The 19,004-nt window shown below is 39.8% G+C and overlaps 1 protein-coding gene and 1 long non-coding RNA gene across 2 annotated transcripts in view; both read right to left on the reverse strand.

The window, feature by feature from the left end:
• Positions 1–6,597, reverse strand: part of slco3a1a (solute carrier organic anion transporter family member 3A1a) — a 37,633-nt gene extending 31,036 nt beyond the window's left edge. Inside the window, exons 1-2 of the mRNA XM_085412168.1 lie at positions 5,953–6,597; positions 429–885 (exon numbers count right to left, since the gene is read on the reverse strand). Of these exons, the coding sequence (XP_085268294.1) occupies positions 429–885; positions 5,953–6,111 (616 nt within the window). The 5' untranslated portion in view covers positions 6,112–6,597. The remainder of the gene's footprint in view (positions 1–428; positions 886–5,952) is intronic.
• Positions 6,598–9,315: 2,718 nt separating this feature from the next.
• LOC146664846 (uncharacterized) lies at positions 9,316–10,973 on the reverse strand. The gene is made up of 3 exons (XR_014912535.1): positions 10,926–10,973; positions 10,080–10,135; positions 9,316–9,418 (listed from the first exon to the last, which is right to left on the reverse strand). It is a non-coding gene; the product is annotated as an uncharacterized LOC146664846 (long non-coding RNA).
• Positions 10,974–19,004: the final 8,031 nt, after the last annotated feature.

Consider the following 19,004-nt stretch of genomic DNA (forward strand, 5'->3'; position numbering starts at 1 on the left):
TGCTCTCTAATCTCTAAACAGCTACTGTGAATTCACACTTTTGCACAGAAAGCACTCTGAATTCACCTTAAACCTAGCCACATCAGCAGCATCCTGGATTTGAGAGAGGAGCGCAAACACAGCAGACCGACACATTTCACCCATTTCTGGCCTCTTTACCACTTAAACCACTGCAATGGAGATTAAACAGCTCCAAGATGTGCTCACCTGGCACTCACATGAACAGGCCTGCGCTGGGAACAAAGGGAGATGGTGTGCAGCAGAAGTGCACATGCATAATATGTTGACTTAAGCTATGTAAACATTAGACCTGATGGCGATGAACAAACACACAAGGTTTCATTTCCTCGGGAAATCAATGTGTTGCTCAAAAAGAGCAAAACGTTTCTTCCTTTGATGACACCCTAAGAATTTTTAATATGGCTCACCTATATAGAGTGAGGAGTCTTTCTTCTTTACGTGATCATCGATATAGGAGACCCCCAGGGGCTGCACTGGCGTGGCTCCAATCCCCAGCAGGACCTGGGCTCCGATCAGCAGCAGGTACATCATGTTGGTGTTGGCCTTGTTGTCACATACATTTTTCTCCGCTTGCTGAGCCTCTGAACTGCTACTATTGGAGCAAAAATCCCGACCCTCATTAGTCCTCCACACTTCCCCTATCTCATACTGATTTGTTAGAAACTCGGGTAAAGCTGAGAGCAGAGCGCCGAGTGCCATGACGATGCCACCGCAGCCGATCAGACGGGGCCGGTGTGCTTTAGCCCCAAAATAGCTGACAAACAGGATAAGTGCCAGGTTGCCTATCTCAAAGCTGCTGGCTATCACTCCGACGTCAGCACTCTGTAGGTTGAACCGCCGCTCCAGGGTGGTCAGCACACTCACCTAAAAACAAGAGGACAAAAAAAAGGAACAAATAAGTAAAATGTGGGGCCATGCGAATAATGTGGAATGAAGAAAAAAAAAAAATGTCGAATACATATCTGGATTTTAAAACAAGAGCCATTGAGGAAGCATGATTATTCAAACATAAAAACACACATTAACTATTAGTGGATCTAAATAGGGCCTGTGCTTGATTCTTTCAAGCACTGCTATAAATCACGTGTTTCCATCATCATCAGTCACATTGCTTTAAAGTGTGCCTTTCTACTGGAACATCCTGAATAACGAGCTGTTCAGATGTTCCACGCCATGGCTCCTCCCAGGCAACAGGCCTCTGTTTCTGATTAGCTGGGCACAGCAACATTTACTTTCATTGCTTCTCTTGTTCACCAGCTGTCATCCAGAGCAAGAGTTAGAGCTTACCAGTAACTTCTAAACAAAGCAAACACAACAGAAAGGTTGTATAGGATAGTTTTTTGGCAACCCTGTTTGTCAGATACGATTCAGAGGTCAGGGAATAAATACTGTGAGGCCACATTTATAGTCAGGATATACAGAGACGGACAATTAACACTTTAAATTTAGTTAGACATGTGCATGCCATGATTTCTCAGTAAAGACGGATCTGTGGGAAGAGTCTCTCTGAGCAATGTGAACCACAGTGGCACATTTTAGAGAGTATAAAATGCTATTTATATATTTGGCTCAAACTGTCCTTTAAAGGGCACAACTACTTCCCTTTTCCCAACTGCCACTATGAAGGAGTTTTGATTGAGCTACTAAAAAAAAGAAAGAAAAGATCCTACTAACACAAACATCCCCTGAAAAGAGGGCCCCACCAGTCAACTTGTGGTTTCTGCTGCTGGAGCATTTTACACATTTCTTTTCCAATTATGGTGATTTAATGTACACAGTTGATTTAGGTTTATAAGCAGTTTTAATGCAGACATAATCTTTGTGGCTCCAAGAGGCTCTGTGCTTAAGGCTTAAATGTGGAAAACTGCTCTTTTCGTCCGTCATGCAAACACACTTGAATGTTTCCTTACCTTGATGCTGTACATTTTAAGTGTTTGGTTTGCAGGAGGAATCACAGTGAAGCATCAGCTTTATATTTTTAAACAGTAGAACATAGAATATATTTTCAGCTTTTCTTGTATTTAGTACCTTCACTTCCTCCACAGCTGTCCTTTCAGTGACAGCTCAACACACTGTGTTCTCCTGAAATTGAACTGCAATCTGTATCTGTGGGTTTACTGGGTGCATTATCTTTACTTTATTTACCTGTGCACAATACTTACTACACAACAGGTGCGTAGACTGTCACTTCCAACAAAAAAAACCAATGCTATACAGTCTATCTGTTTTGCCATTTGGGTTTAAAATAAGCTGTCTTCTGTGACTTTTAGAAGTTAGATGTGACAGCAGGTCATTTTTGCACTTCTCTGAACACAACTGCAGTGACTCTTTCACTACTTATCAAAGTGCGGAGAAGATGATTGTTGGGAGCGGCTCATGCCGGAGTCCTTCAGTGAAGTTTGTTGGATTGAAAACTTCAGAATGAGTCATGACGTTTCTGCCCCTTGGGTGGCTCTTTCTCGGGAATGCAAACTCACTAGATGGGCTGCATTTATGCCTGGCTGGCTCTGCCCAGCTGGGATCTAAGCTCAATCCTGTTTTACCCAGCTGTTAGAAACAATAGTGAGCCCCAACAACCTGTTAACATAACAGCTGCAGCTCTACGCAGACATTAACATTGAAACAGAGGGAATAAAGCCACCACATCATCTCATCCCATTATCGAGAGCCTGCAGTCAGCACCTGTGACTGACAGTTTGAGCAGTGGAAACCCTCTGGATGAGTCATACTCTGGTCTGCAGGTTCAACACGTTTCTGACTTCAACAACCAGCTTTCCATCACGGTTTTTTCACTTACAAGCATAAAATACACAGGAAAAACTGAGAGGAATGCTTAATGGTCAGTGGTCAAAGCCACATTTTCTCCGCATCACAACTCAGACTGTGGAAATGTTTAATCTGTCTCACAGCAACAAAACAAACCTCGTCATGCTGACAACCCATCAAATATGAGAAGAGCAAACCTTATGTGAGCATGAGGAGACAATTTTTCTCAGGATGTACTGACCAGGCATTTAATTATCAACATGCAGAAGAAAGCTGCTCACTGCTGACAGTCACTTCTGCACATTGAGGTTCAGCATTGATGTAAATGTGCAGAAATGGTGCTATTTGTGATGGAAGAGCAACTGTTTATAACTAAGCTTCTGCTATTAGAATGGAATCCACTCTGTTTTATGAGGTGTGGCTTACAGCAGGTTGAAGGTTATCTAAAGGTATTCGAACAGGGCTGCATAGGTTATTTTTAAAGAGCTCTGTTAGTGGCATCCAAAAGAAGCTGCCTCCACAGTTTAGGACATGGGCAAAGAGATGAACTTTTAGTTAGTACTTTCTCTTTTTAAATAACTTGTATAGCATAGTTTGAACACTTCTTTAGAAATGTACTGCAGTTTTCAAAACAACATTTTACACTTTCACAGAATCTGATATCTGACAGGTGTGTTAATGGTTATACTCGTGTTCCAATCAACAAAAATGGCTGAAGTAAACCAAAAAATGTCTGGTAAGTTACTAAACAAATCAGATCCCACCTAAAACCTTATGTTAAAACATTATAGGTATTATATAATACATTATATAAGTACTGAGATTTCAAAAGGACAGCCATGTTTGGGCTTCCTCCGTGTTTGAACACACTTGGTGTGACAGGCCTGCAGCGCCAAGACAAACACTGTTGAGGTTCAGTTGTTGCACTTTGTAGCTCAAAGCTTTCAAGTGTCAGATTTGGTGGTTTTGTGAGAAGTGATAACATAAGCAATAGATTTTGAACTCTTGGGCCCTGCATACAAAAACTGACCAATGCTTTCTATTTATAGATTTACATATAACACCACACCCTAAATTTAAAATTTTAATCAGGCATCACTATTTAATGGATGTTTGAATATATTCATCATGCATGTGATCTATTGATATCAAAAGGCAGCAACAAAATACCTTTTTAACCACGGCAAAATAGAGCAGCTTAAATGGCCATACTTCAGATGAGTTGCTGTTTGTTTACCTATTGAAAGCCCATATCCTGAGTGCACATACATTATGTTAAAAAGCTTTGGCATGATTGTAAGCCAGGACTTTAGTTTCCTGTAATACTGTGATTCAAACTCTATGTCCACCAAACTGAAATGATTAGTCAATTAATCCAGTGAATCAAAAAATTTAATTCATTTTTCAGCTATTTTAGCAATTAATAAATCAGTTCTGTCATTTTACCAAGGAGAAGGAATGGAAATATTCTGGTTTTAGCCTTTTATATGTCTTTATAATATCTCATCATAAACTGAATATCTTTGGGTCTGTACTATTAGTCTAGTATTGTAACATACCTAGTAATGACAGGAAAAGAAAAGAAAAAAGTTATAGCCCTAATGTGCATTAGACCATTGAACTCGACTGCCTAGAACAATCTTTCATTATTTGCTTCAGACTCAAAGCCGTTAATTCCCTCTGTTCACTTGCACAACTAAAAAGAACAGGCCTAATAAATCACGGACTGCAGACGTACATGTGTGCTCTCATGTGTTTGTGCAGGTTAACCGTTCCCCTGTAGTCAAGCTGCTAAATCAGGAGGCACAGCGTGCTGTTACTGTAAGTGTCTTGTGCTGTAAGCAGCTCACAGAAATCAGAGGGGGTTGTGATAGTTAAATTTTGCCCCTTTGCTGCCAGTAAACACTCCTAAGCACCTTCATCCAATCAGACACCGCATTAGCTCATACAGGTCGACACCAGCTCATTAGACTGTCACTAAGCCAGGTACCTCAGTCCTGGCTGAGTAAATGATATTCCATGTAAATCAGCTCGGTGGGTTTTACAAACAAAAACAGGCCCAAAAGCTTGGCACTAAGTGAATGATTCCAAACCTCACCTGCAGGTCTATCTTTCCTTTCCTGTTTAAACAGGTGTCCAGTGCCAATAAACTACAAAAAAACTGCAAATGCCTGTTTAATCTGAAATAAACAGTGAAGAAAAAGACCCCCCTCCTCCCCGTAAGCGACTCCCGAGTGGCACCACTGTACTCTGTTGTTGCTGGGCCACAGGATGCTTGATGCTCAGCAGGTTCAGTAAGAGTTAAGATAAGATGTTCCACTCCAAATATGGACAAGATATTTAGGGTTTTACTCTAATAATTGAACAAGCAAGCTGAGAAATCAGTGTGATTCTTGGAGAATAAACACTGCTAATATTGAAACTAAATGTTCAGAGTGGTTCGCCCGAGGTTGTGAAAGATCCTCTGGGACCCTTTGAGGAAAAATTTGAAGCACTTCAGGGAGCTTTGTTTAACAAAATCTATATTAGGCATTCCTGTGTTCAAATTTTACTGTAACACTCCATCATCATCATCATCATCATCATCATCACCAAGACACATTTCAAAGATTCATCAGAAGAAAGCAGGTGTTAATTATGTTATTTCTCATACTAACAGTTTATTTGTATGAGTAATAGTAAATGTGAAAGCTTAAGTAATGGAGGGGAAATTTTTGACCTTGAATGTCATTTGGGGTCAAAGCAGCCAAATTCTGACATCCTAAATATGTTTAGGCTATTATTACTAAAGCTTACCAGAGTTTTAAAGTCACCCTCTGGTAAATGGATGGTAAATGATGATTTAGTTTGAGTTGTGACACATTAGAGATAAATTAGACATGAGTGAAAAGTAGCTATAGAGGTTTTCCTCACAATAAAAACACAAGCAAAAGAGTGGTAAAGGGCATACTATCCTAAAGGGCAGACTTTACTGAGAAGAAGGCAGGTTTCTGTCCTGACACTGTTCTGCTGCATTAGTCAAAAGCATGCAGAGCAGGAAAAGCCCCAAATGCAATAGCCTAGTCCCAGTAAACACAGATCTGAGCAGCCCCCACTGCAGTGGGGTCTCAGTTCACACTGCAGGCACTCCGAGTCCTGCGTGAGCTCGGGTTGTGTTGTACTCACCAGGTATGCTCCGACGGTGCCCTGTGCCAACATCAGGGCGCATTCCGATATTAAGAATATCTTGATATTTGAGAAGCACGAGGAGTTTTTGCGGGGACCGTCTGCTTCCAGCATGTCCCCGCCGCTCCGGTCCGGGTCCCTTTGCTTCTTCACCTGCATCCTCTCCTACGTTAGCCTCACAGAACTACGAGAAATCGAAACACACAGCAGGGTGACCAAAGGCACACACTGGCAGGTACAGTGTTTCGCTTTTCGCTTCCCCTGGAGGCTACATTCGGGGTGCTCCTTGGCGCCGTTCCTCTCGATTCAACAAACTGTACTCTTTCATCTGACAAGCTACCAAACACACATCCAAACTCCGCGGGGCTCCGTCGCTCGTCTGCGTCTAAACATTGCCTCCTTGTCGACGCGCAGAAACATGTGAACTCCCTGAAGGTGTTAGCAAAGGCACAAGTGAGACGCGGACACGTAGATTCCTGTCAGATCGCATGTTTCCGCCGCGGACTTCAGTGGTTTTTCGCGGCGGCTCTGGATTTTGCTCACCAGGTTCTTATTTTTCTGCTAAACTCCGGCCGTGCCGGTCTGTCATTATCCCTAACTCACACAGAGCTTGCCCTGCCTCCGCGCTCCCACCTCCCTGTACTACTCTCCTCCTCTGCGAGCACAAGTGCGGCCCTAGAGGCGCTGCAGAGAAGCGTCGACTCCGCTCAATTTACATCTACTACAGTAGTCCTGTAGGGCCTCGTGCTTGTACTGTCCACACGTGTTTAAGAAACACTTAACTATAACAAATTGCCATCTTCTCACACCATAAACTCTTATGTGGTTTTTGCTGGTTTGAGGCTAGCTGCTAAACCGATTCGTTTGTCAACTACAGTTTTAAGTAATTTACCTAAGAAAAATGCAAATGAAGTGAAGAATACAATATGGTTGACACGCCATACTTTATACTAGTACTATTAAAATATAGAAATAGAATATAAAGACAAAAAACGGACCAGGACTTTAACAGGCTTCAGAGTTAAGCATTTTAGCTACCGCCATCTCGTGCCCTTTTTCTAAACCAGCAGTTGTAGAAGCTGTAAGCTAACTTAGCTGGCTAGCTAAACTGAGTAGCAAGAATCGCTAATTTACTTCAGTAATACAGTTCTAACTTTCGATCATGTAAAACAGGCTACAAATTATATACATGTTGGACAAACCTGGCAGCCAACTTCTTAGACTGTCTTTTAGTATAAGAGAAGACAGAAATGAAACCCACCTGTCTCAAACCTACACTTGTAATAGGTCAGTTATTTTAAAACAAATATCCTTACAGTTGCCACAAACAAATAATTAGCTAAAGTGAGCAGACAGTAAGAAGGGATTACCAAAGTGCTAGCAGGGGCTCCATAGTGGGCCACAAAGGTACTGCAGGTGGTCCAAAGTAATAATAATGTACAGTTACATATTTATATAAATACATTTATTCATATAAAAAAAGATAAAACTGGCAATATAAGGGGGTTAGCTTGTGCTATTAATCAATACTCTGACCTAAATGTACAACACATGTATTGACTTTTGTGTCTAATTTGCAGGTGGCTCACATATTGGGCTTATAACTTAACACAAAAAATTCAAGGAAATATACCAATTTCTCTTGTATTTTAATTAGAGTGAAAATGTAAGATTGAGATTTTCTGGTTTTTAAGTGTGCCACAGCACTGGTGAGTTTGGGAATAGCTGTTCCATTTTAAATTTGGGGATTAATATACTTTAAGAGCCTTCCTCTAGTGGCCATGTGAGGAACTGTAGTTTTATGACACACTTCCTACATGTTTGTAGTGCTTATGGGAAGCTAGCGTTCATCTGTTTGCTTTTTTATCTAACTCAAAGTGACAGCAGCCTCAAGAATTGCCATTTAAATAGTTATCCAATCATTAAAATAGTTGTAAGAAGTTGCATGAATAATAAAACTAAAAATCATCTTGTAATGACATCACAGCAAGTGTGACACTAAATCCATTTCTAAAATGAAAGACAAAGATACAACTTATTGAGAATTTACAAATACATTATAAATTAAGAAAATTGCTGGACATGCGTGTATAGCCTATACAGCATCAGTGCTATGGACAGGCTATAAATGTATGCATATATGGTTTAAAATAGCAAAGTCAAATTTATATCTTGTGAATCGGAATCAATTAGCATATGCTCTGCTACCAACCCTGAGCTTACATTTTCAAATTTGACTTTATTCTAAAGTTCTGTGATCCATCTTCTTCTGCGTAACCAACTCAGGGTTGTGGGTTGGCTGGAACAAGCTGTCAAAGGAGTGAGAGGTGATGGTACATCCTGGAAAGGTCACATATATATATATAAACTCCACACAGAAAGACCCAGATTGGATTTAAACTCATAACCTTCACCCAAGTGATAGTGCTAACCACCACACCACTGTGACTCTGCGAACTTCCATGTTACACCAAGGAAAAAAAATTCCACTGAAACACAAAGAGGTATTCAAACACTACTTCAAATCATCATTTTGGTATTTCTTACTATAGAAGATATCGCCAGGACCACATTTTGGCAGGATGACACACACACACACACACACACACACACACACACACACACACACACACACACACACACACACACACACACACACACACAGGCGGATTGTAAGTGCAAAAACAGCACAGGCACGGTGTCGCATGTGGTAATAATCAGCTAAACCTTGCAGTTGCATCACTTTAACACTGCCTTGCTAAAACATATAGCAGGAGTTGTGATGTTTGCACAACCTTTTCCAACCTTTATCACTGGATTACCATGCTCAACATTTCTGGCACGAGGTAATGGAGTGGCTATGATGTAATGTAACCACATAATGTGATAATGATGGTGTGGAAATAAACAGGACGATAAACAAAATATCGCGTAAAGGCTGTCAGGATTTTCTGCACGGGTCTACGCACAGTTTTAGATACAGCAGCAAGAGATGGAAAAGCAGCACATGTAAAGGTCACGGAGATGAGTTGGTAATCGATCAACTGTGAGATGTGTTTGGTTTTTTTTCATTCAGTATGTGTCAGTGTCCTTTTTAATGGCATAAATATGGGGAAATGTCAACAATAATAAATATTTTTAAACCAGTGACAGTGTAAAAAATAAAAAAGCAACATAAAAATGAAGTTGATCTCACATTATTCACAACATTCACCTACAGTTCCACTGGTATGACAAACCCAGAAGACCTGAAACAGACTCTTTCTCACTTCCTTTGGAAAAACGAGGAGCCAAAGCACAATGAAAACAATAAATGATCACTGTGTTTCAGCCACCAGCCCCCTCATTTTCAGAAACCTTTGGCAGGTGTCCAAAGCGAGATGATCATGAATAGTAGACGTTCCCTCACTCTTGACCGGCACACTCCCACACGAAAATGCTTCCCACACTGCTTCCTACGTTCAGCCTGTCGGGAAAAGCAAAACACAGAGCGTGAAGATGACAGTTTTAGTGTCACGTGGTTCAATTATACAAACTGTGGCATAGCCTTTAAGTTCCAACTGAGCAACGATGTGGCAAAACCGAGACATGTATGTAAATATTGAAACGAGCAGTGTAGTGAGAAATGGAAATCTAAGGTACAGCAGAGTGGTTTGCTAGTTTCAAATTGTTCACAGACCCTACACAGCTGAAGCACAACGTGTGTCTGTGACACTTGGGGAGTATCAATGATATTCAGTGACTCCATCATCACCGATGCTTTTCCCAGAAGGCTCCCACCCTCTTTAGCCTGCTGCCGTCTGCCTGCTTTCACCAATGGGGATGCTGATCAGCTTATAAACAAGTGTGCTGGTATTTGTTCATACATAGCTGACAATTTCTGTGACTTTCTTTTTCACTTGTTGATAGGTGCTTTAAGGTACTCAGGACTGATTTGATCTCCAGTCATTTTGAAGGAGGGTGTAGCTACTGTATGCTGCAGGATGTCATCAAGACACTGAACTAAAAGCAGTTATTAAAACAGTAAAATTTTGCATTTCCCCCTCTCCCTCCTCACAATGCTTTAAACACTCTAAAGCATTTTCACACAATATCCATAAAATTTTGGTAGAATGAAATCTGTTTACCTTGGTTCAACATCTGAAACACAGAAGAAGTAGTCCGCTTCAGAACTGATTCAGTGCTGGAAATGTTTAAATTAGCCAAGGACAGAGAGTGCAGGACACATATCACCAACTGGCTCAACATAGCCGCAATTTGACCTCATACAGACTTCTACGGAGCCAACAAGTTAGCAAACACTGTGAGACATTTGCTTTTTCACTCCTCTGCAGTGGGCTGCAGTGCATTTATGAAAAATTAGAGTTCCTTTTAGGGATATGTTACAATTATAAAACATGCCATTTGTGTATTATATGAAGAGAAGATATATTAAAAAGCTCATGTTTCATACCATTCTGATGAATCAGTCTGAGCAATAGCAAAAGTGAAGGAGGAAACAGGAAGAAGGAGAGGGGGATTTTTGACCTTAAATTACATTTCGTGCCAAAATCAGCAAACCACCATGATACTACAATCAGGATTCAGTCGTCTGAACCGTCGGTGATGTTCTGCATTGGTCAAAAGCAAAGCAGGCAAAGAAAACAAATCTACTTCTTAAATTCAATGTTGTTTTTCACTGAAGATTATAGAGCTTTAGGTATTTTAGTGAGATAAGAGAGTCTTGCAGTGTTTCTTTTGAAACAAATAAGATGGAAATTAAGATAAGAACAGATGCTACATCCATGGACAAATCTGCCAGAGAGAAAACATGTTTATACAGTTTATTTTAGTATTTTAAATACATTACATCAGTCTGTACTTTGTGATTCACATTAGTTTTAACAAGAGCCATTTGTAAAGCAGATATGTGTGTGGTTCTGTTGAGTTCTTTCCTGCTCTGTGCGTGTGTGTGTGCACCACTGTTTACATACAGTAGATGTGCAGAGACATGAGTCAGGTAACCAGCAGAGGGTGGAGACAGCTTGGTCCGGTGCCAGGAATGTATGAATGGAGAAGTCTGCAGAGTATTGTTCTGCCTTCTGAAACAGCTGCTATTTATAGGATTTGGAAAAGGGTGGATTGCGGGAAAAAAGCCCAGCCCATTTGGGAGACAGTGGGGAAAACTGAAGGAGTCTGAGGAATGACTGGGAGTACAAACAGTCGTGTACTTTAACTTTTCCTGTTTAAATTTCAAAGGAAAGCATACTGGCCAAAGAAAAGCTACATGTGTTTTTTTTAGTCATTTAAAGTCAAAATCTATCTTTTTCTGTCATCATTATCTTTATGTCATGTAGAAAGCTTACTTTAACTCCCGGATATTTAATTACGGCACACTTCTAGATCTCTATGTTACTATAGCAGAAGCTACAGTAGCCTCTACTATAGTGATTCGCAATTAAAATTACAATTAGACAAGCAGTAACACTTTAGATGTTGAAACTTTAAACATCAATTGAACAACCAGTGAAAAAACAGTGTTTTTTTAGTTCTCAGAACCTTTTTGATCAGCTCATATCGGCCCTTGGTGCAGCTTTCTGACACAAGCTCTTTTAGCTGATGCCTCTTTAATGGCACCCTCCCTTTAATATATCTTTCCTGTGATTGGCTGTTATTCACAGACAGAACTTCGAGGCTTTTCTGTTCACAGAGACTAACATGACCATATTAGGGAGATCCCCTCTTACTGACATCATACAGAGCCATGAAGAGAAAAAAGAATTTGAATATCAAATGTTTTGAGATTTTTGGCTCTGAATGAATATTTTTGCATTGGCCCCATGGCTTTAAACTTAAAACTTTAATATGAGCATCCACATTACATATGATATATAATAACAAGGAAAAGCACAACTGGCCCAGTTAGGCTTGAACACTAATACTGTGGTTGTAGTAGAAGCTACTACAGTGGAGACTCTAATCTAATCTTTTCTGTGTAAATATTTCCTTTATGAACTATATTTCTTACACAGGGCCAATGTGGAGAAAGCTATAAAACATTACTCTCACACACCAGCAGTGTCTCTGACTTTTCACGGCTCACCTCACTTTGAGTCCCGCAGAGGGTTTCACCTCTGGTAAAGGGCTCGGGGCAGTTTTTCCTTCCCCGTCTGCTACCTGCAGCTGTCAGTTTTTGTGTCCTTGTTGCAACTGAAACATCAAACACAAATTTAGGCAGGGTCCACAATTTGAACACCTGCAGCTCTCTCTCTCTATATATATATATATTCAGCTCAGTGCTGATCTTAGAGTTATGCAATAGTTTGCACAGAACACAGAACCAATCATTTTACAGTCTTCATTTCATTAGGCCTCAGCAATCGTCCACAAAATCTCTTCATCCTTCTCTTACGCCACTGTGGCTATGGAAACAGCTCCTGGAGGATATGGGCAGCAGGCTCCGCGCAGAGGGACTTTATTTTTATGTTGTGAACTTATCACCAGATTAATTGGAAATGTGATGTGACTCGCTGCAAAAACCCAGTGGTCATTTTGGGCACCCGCTAATGCCAAATTGGCTTTATAAAGACTGTATTTATTTTTTATAAATATTTTTGTCTCATAAGAATCCTTTTATAGCTTTAATATTTAGTTAAGTAAACTGTATAAAACAGTTTTCATCTAACTGACTGATGTGGAGTTGGTCTAATAAGATAAGAAAAGATAAGATAAGAAATGACCGTGTACAATAGTACAACGAAATTGAAAACTGTCCCACGTCAGCACTAAGTACAACTAAACACAACAAAACACAACACAACAACACACAGCAGATGTTAAAGTGGGTTTTTTTTAAAGTCCAAAAAAGGCATGAGCAAAAAAGACTTGACTTAATAAATAAATAAAAGAATGAGTGAATGTTTACTGCACATTATTATTGCCCCCCAAAAATGTCCAGGGAGGTAACCAATGAGATCAGCTAATGCAGGGATGTCGAACTCTTTTTAAATCACAGGCCACATATGGTCCACTTTGATCTTACCCACTAAACAGTGGACGTCAGACAGATGTGCAGATCATGTTTTTATATATATACCAATTCTGGACATCTGTGTGACATCTGAATTTGGTCGACAATTTGGATGTCCAACCATCACCCAACCTGGACGTCAGTATGATGTTCAACATTTGAACTTTGGACTGGGTAATTTTCTTGAACATCATGTGGATGTCTATGGCAGGCGCAGGAAACTTACATGATTAAGAAATGTAATTTTTTTTATTTACAAATTTCAACATTGTTATCAACATGATACGTATAAATGTGGATTATTTTTAAACAAACACAATTTATTATGTATTAGCCTATTGTTTTATTCAGTAGGCTATTACATGTTTGTGATCGGTAGCAGAAGTTGCAACCGACAGTATGTGCAAGTGTGTGTGTATGAACTGGACATACTTTGCAAACTGCCTGTCAACAACCACAGTTGGACTATAAATAGCCCGTACACAGAGGTCCTATGAATGTCAACACTAGAAGTACAGTATAGTAGATGTAAAAATTTTTTTAAAAAGACATCAAAACAAAAGTTGTTGCGGACCAAAATTGCACCTCCAAAAAATGACTTAAAAAGACGTCACTACAACGTCACTTTGTGCATGGGGCAGACCAGTGAAACTCCAGTTTCTGTCAGTGTAAAAAGTTGAACTATGTATTGAGATATCTTAATATGACACGAATAAGAGCAATTTAAACATTATGTGTCAGTTTTTCTACATGGTAAAGAACTACTGCTGTAGTAAATGTAAAAAATCATTCTTCTCATCATCATTTGAGCGATGATTGTAAGAATGTTTGTAAAATTACAGAAACCTATAATCCAATTACACAGCAAAATCTCCAGTGTTAAATTAACACTGGAGAGTGTCTATATGGGTCCACACCTCTGAGTGTTAAATACAACACCGTTGAGTGTTAAATTAACACTTTTGACAGTGTTATATGTTTAAAAGTAACCTAGTCAGTTTTGAAGATTAACAATGGCTAACACTGAGCAGTGATGATTTTCTAACACTGGAATATTTCTAACATTTTGAGTTATTTTCCAGTGTTAGACAATGTTACATGTTGTAAATATTTCTTAACAAAATGCAGTAGTTTATGATATTCTGTGATCACTAGATGTTTTATATTATTAAACAATACGATATATTTAATTAAGATATATGAATGACAATGCAAGTTTAGCAGTTCAAAAAATTCTACATAGGAACAAGTTATTTAGATGTATCACCACTTTGCCAGGGTCTGGAAGAAGACCCAAATTGCCAACCTCATAGGAAATTACTTAGAATATTCAGGAACAACCAAGGAACCACTCAGGCTCAAGCCTGCCATGAACTGGAAACTGCTGGAACACCACAGTGTCACTGTCCACAGTGAAGTGAGTTTCACGTCATCGTAAATCGAGAGGGTGCTGACTAAGACCGAGGAGCCTGCTCCAAAACTGACACCTTTTTGCTTGACTGAAATTTGCAGCTGTCCACATGGACAAGCAAAATGCCTTCTTGAGAAGAATTTTGTGGTCAGATGAGAAAAAGATTGAGGTATTTGGCATGACAAGAGGTACGTTTGGAAGAGTAAAGGTGAGGCTTTCAAGTCTTAAGAATACTGTATCAACTGTTAAGCGTGGTGGTGGTGGCATCATGTTCTGGGGCTGTTTTGCTTCAAGTAGTACTGCTACAGAGTGGTCAGAAATCCAACCAGAATTATACCAGAAGGTTTGTGATGACTACCAAATGCTTCTGGTTGAGGTGCAACTTGCTGAGGGACATTTAACCAAACATTAACAGGGGTGTATCTATACTTGTATGAGTACCTGTATGTATACTTTTGACCCTGTGTGGGATAAAGAAAATCTAAAACAAATTCAAACGTGTTCATCCAATTCTTTAAAAAAACAGTCCAAAATTACCATGACATGATGTGTGCATAAACCTTTTGCCAGAAGAACTGCTGTAGGTAACATTATGACACAGGCAACTTTTTCCCCTTATATTTGCATTTTACACCCATCATACACTTATCAACTTATCATTCCATATCTTTTTAAGCTGACTTCTCAGAATAAAGCTGTAACTATCTTTACTAGTGCTACCATTGTTGCAGCTTGAACCGGTTGGTTGTTGTAGCATGTACAGGTTTCTTATTTCAACAACATTAGATTGGTGGATATTCTCGCCGAAGTTCATTGCATGTTCTTCTTCTTTGAGTGTGGAACGTTTTCAACGTGACATCCTGAGACTCTGGGTGCCGATCAATGCTGCTGAGCTTAAATTTCACTTGGAGGGAGCTGCCTCTGCAGAGGATGTGCTCACTTAAAACGTGCATAGCTGAAGGAATGTTTTCGCTGGAGAACCCCCAACATGTTTCCCGTGGTGTCAAATCACCCTGCCCGCATTCATACTACTCAGTGACTTCAGTGTTTGTTTTTTTTAATGTTTAATCGTGTGCCAAGCACCATAACAAAGACACAAATTTAAAACTCAACTTTAGCTGCTGGAACGCAGCTATGTAAGCCAGTGACGTATGCTTAACTGTTAAATATGTGACTATAGTTCTCTCAACATTGATCCCTAAATTCTTACGACACAGATAAGATGAGAAAGAGAGTGAGACCCAAATGGTGCAGCAATATCTAATGTCATAATCTGTGAGCAAGGACAAATGAAGTTTAATCACTAACTCAATTTTACCCCCTTTTAGACTTTAGCAGAGATCTTAAGGGTGTATAAAAACTGCATGAAAGTAAGGAAAGCCAAATGGCATTCAGTAGGGAGTTGATGAAATGTCACCAGGCACTTATTGTGATTGTGTCCATTCTAAATATAGCTTCCTGCTGTCTGTTCTATATTTCAAACTGTTTCGTGCTGCTGCACTGATCTCTATTTTTACACCAATATCAAAAGAGAGGGCAGCGTGTGATTTTAAAATAGCGTAATATTATCTGTGCCACTGGGGAGAGGGTTTCAAGCATGACACACATAAAGCAACATGGTCTGGTTTCCTTTCCATGGTAAAGTCAAGCCAGTGGCTATATTTGCTTATTTACAAACGCAAAATGGCCTTTGATAAGCTTGCTGTTTTCCTGACTTTGTGCCAAATTGTTGTTTCTGAACGCAATCCACAGCAGCCAAATGTTGCATTCTCATATTTGATGATATCTTTGAACAATAGCTAAGGATTCTTCAAGGGAGAATTCCAGGTAATGTGCGACTCACCTCGAATGAATTCACAAGCATACAAAATGTAACTGCTAAAACCAGTCCAGTGAGTTGGATGGTGCACATGAAAAAAGTCACCTAAGGAAAATGACTTTTGAGCCAGCTGAGCATGGGAAAAATGCACTGGAAAGTTTTGAGTTACAAGTGAGGTAAGATGGAAACAATGGCAGGACAGATCGAGGAGATCACAAATGGAAACTTCCGAGAGGACATTTGAGTCAGACTATTTTTTTTTTCTTGCGTTGCCCTTTATTTGCCTGTCAAAACAATATATGCAAACATGAGTTTGCTTCACTCAGACGGCAAGTAAATAGACTGGTTCCTATACAGCGCTTTTCTACTTGAACACTCAAATCAAAACAAAACAAAAGAAAATGCCACAGTTAACAATATTCATAGAAGCTTTTTCATAGAAGCTGTTTTATACACGTAAGTGCTTTCTATCTAATATTCACACTCCAACGAATGCATTGCGGAGCAAGTTTTGGTTTATTATCATGTCTAAGGCTACTTTGGCATTCAGACTGGAGGAGCCAGAGATCAAACCAATCTTTTAACTAGTAGATGACGTGCTCCACCTCCTGAGCTACAGCCACCGACAGCAAGAAAGAGTCAAGGCCCTCTGATCTCATCTTCATATGACCTGGGTGAACTGCATCGAGATGGATATTATCCCAAAGTACTGTTTAAGTGTTGTGGCACTTGAAAGAGCTTACTGCAAGAATTTTTATATACTGTGTAGCTTGTGCTACGACGTTTAGAAAAAACACCTTATGCAACCAGCAGCCACAGGCCTCTGAACCATCTTACCACAATGTGCTGCAGCTGAACTCAAACTCATTTAGTCTGCCCCCATGAGATACTCACTGTATGCAAAGTGCATGTTTGGACTTGGTTTATGTGTTTGGAGACAATCATATTATCTGTTCATATAATTGCAGGTGCTGTTGAGTTTCTTCTTCACAGTTGCTTCATCATCACTTTTCCAGGCCTGATATCACCTTAAATTACACCTCACCCGACAGCAAGGCACTGTTCTGGATATTTTGAAAACCATGCATTATACATCTAATTTCAAATCTGGGTATGATATTTAAATGATGTAGAAAAGCTGTTTAAAAAAAAAAAGAAGTAAGAATGTTTTTTTGATTCCAGTTAGACATGAGAGTTTATGCTATGCCTGTTTATGCCCTGTCCTTATCTTCAACGTCATGCTGCTCTATTGTATCTTAATTGTCCCTTGGGGATTGTTATGATCCAATGTTGTCAGTGTTTTGTTTTATGCGTGACTCCTCCCACCAGAGGATGGCTGTGGGTTTTTCCCCCTTCTCTTTTAGGAGTTGGACACCTGGGCGTGCCTGCCGAGTAGTTGGGTGGAGTCTCTTCCTGTCCTTGGATTGGATAATTGGCTAATCACCTCCAGTATTTAGCTACCAGATGACAGCCACCTGGCTCCCTCTCTACTAGCCTCCACCACCCAACAAATAGCATGAGCTTTTGATTCGGTTTTTGATAGAGTGTCTGTGCCCAGTGAGTTGCAAGTATAAACGTGTGTGTATGTGTTGGTATCTTAGTTTTGTAAATAGCTGTAAATAGATTTGTAAAGTAGCAACTGAGTATTTTGTTCACCTTGTATATATTGTTCACTGCAGCAGCCTAGTAGGCGTGAGAAGCCATTTTTGTTGATTAAGTTTTCTCCTGTTTTTCATGTAGAAAGTTAGGTAAGTGAATTGTCTTTTGTTTGGTTTTCATTTTGTGTAAGAAAGCATAGGGACCATTAGGGAGTTTTGTTTGTTATTTTTGGCACTGCTCACTGCTGAAGCAAATAAATGGCTGCTTAGCATTTTAGAAGATACTATTGTTTGGGTTCTTGTTTTGTTGGAGCGGGAGTGGGCCAATTTTTTGTTGCGTCTATTACACGTCTAGACAAAGAACGTAACAGGATAAATAAAGTCTTTCTGATTCTATATCCTCTCAGTTGTTACTTCATTAGTTAAATCTTGTTAGTACAGGATGGAGCCATCTTTTGCCAGATCCAACAAGGTGCTGGGAACTTAGAGGTTTTGGTCCAGATTGACAAAATTGCATCACACAGTTGATGGCGTGGCGCCTGGTTTGGTCTTCTGCTGCTGAAGACCATCTGATTCAAGGTTCAACGTGACTAAAGCAGTCTGACCATTCTTCTCCGACCTCTGACATGAAGTATTTTCTCAGAAACAACCAAGTCACACACAGAGTTACTTACATCACCTTTCTCCTCTACTGTGTTTTCAGCTCAAGCATGTCATCTTGAACACACCTACAGGTCTAAACGTCTTGAGCTGCTGTAATATGAATGATTAGATATTTATGTTAAAAAAAACAAGTGGAAAAGGTGTTTTTATTAGAAACAACAAAAAAAGACATTCAACTCCAAACAAACCATTCAGAGAGTGCTGAACCATATAAATGTTGAACTAAAGAACTTCAGTACTCCCAATTACATGTATTTGTTGAAGATAATTTCTTTGAATTTCAGGAGTGGGACCAAACCTCCATACATGCCCCTTCGTGTTCTATATTTATATACGACACTCCTGTTCATTCTCACTTTTGTGCCTCACCCTCCCTCCACTTTTTCAATTAATTCCCTTGCCCGGCCCAGGAGCCACCGCCAGTCCCCTCTGAGGCCTTCCCCAAACTGCAGCCTCAATTTATGTTCAAGCCATCTGCCGTTACCTACTAGAAATGCTGTCGAACCCAAAATGAGGATGTGGTTCCAGATAGTGAATGTATGTATATAAAGT

Source organism: Rhamphochromis longiceps, linkage group LG7 (genome assembly GCF_057381845.1).
Source record: "Rhamphochromis longiceps isolate RC_006_pf linkage group LG7, R_longiceps_female_GT1.1, whole genome shotgun sequence".
Lineage (NCBI taxonomy): Eukaryota > Metazoa > Chordata > Actinopteri > Cichliformes > Cichlidae > Rhamphochromis > Rhamphochromis longiceps.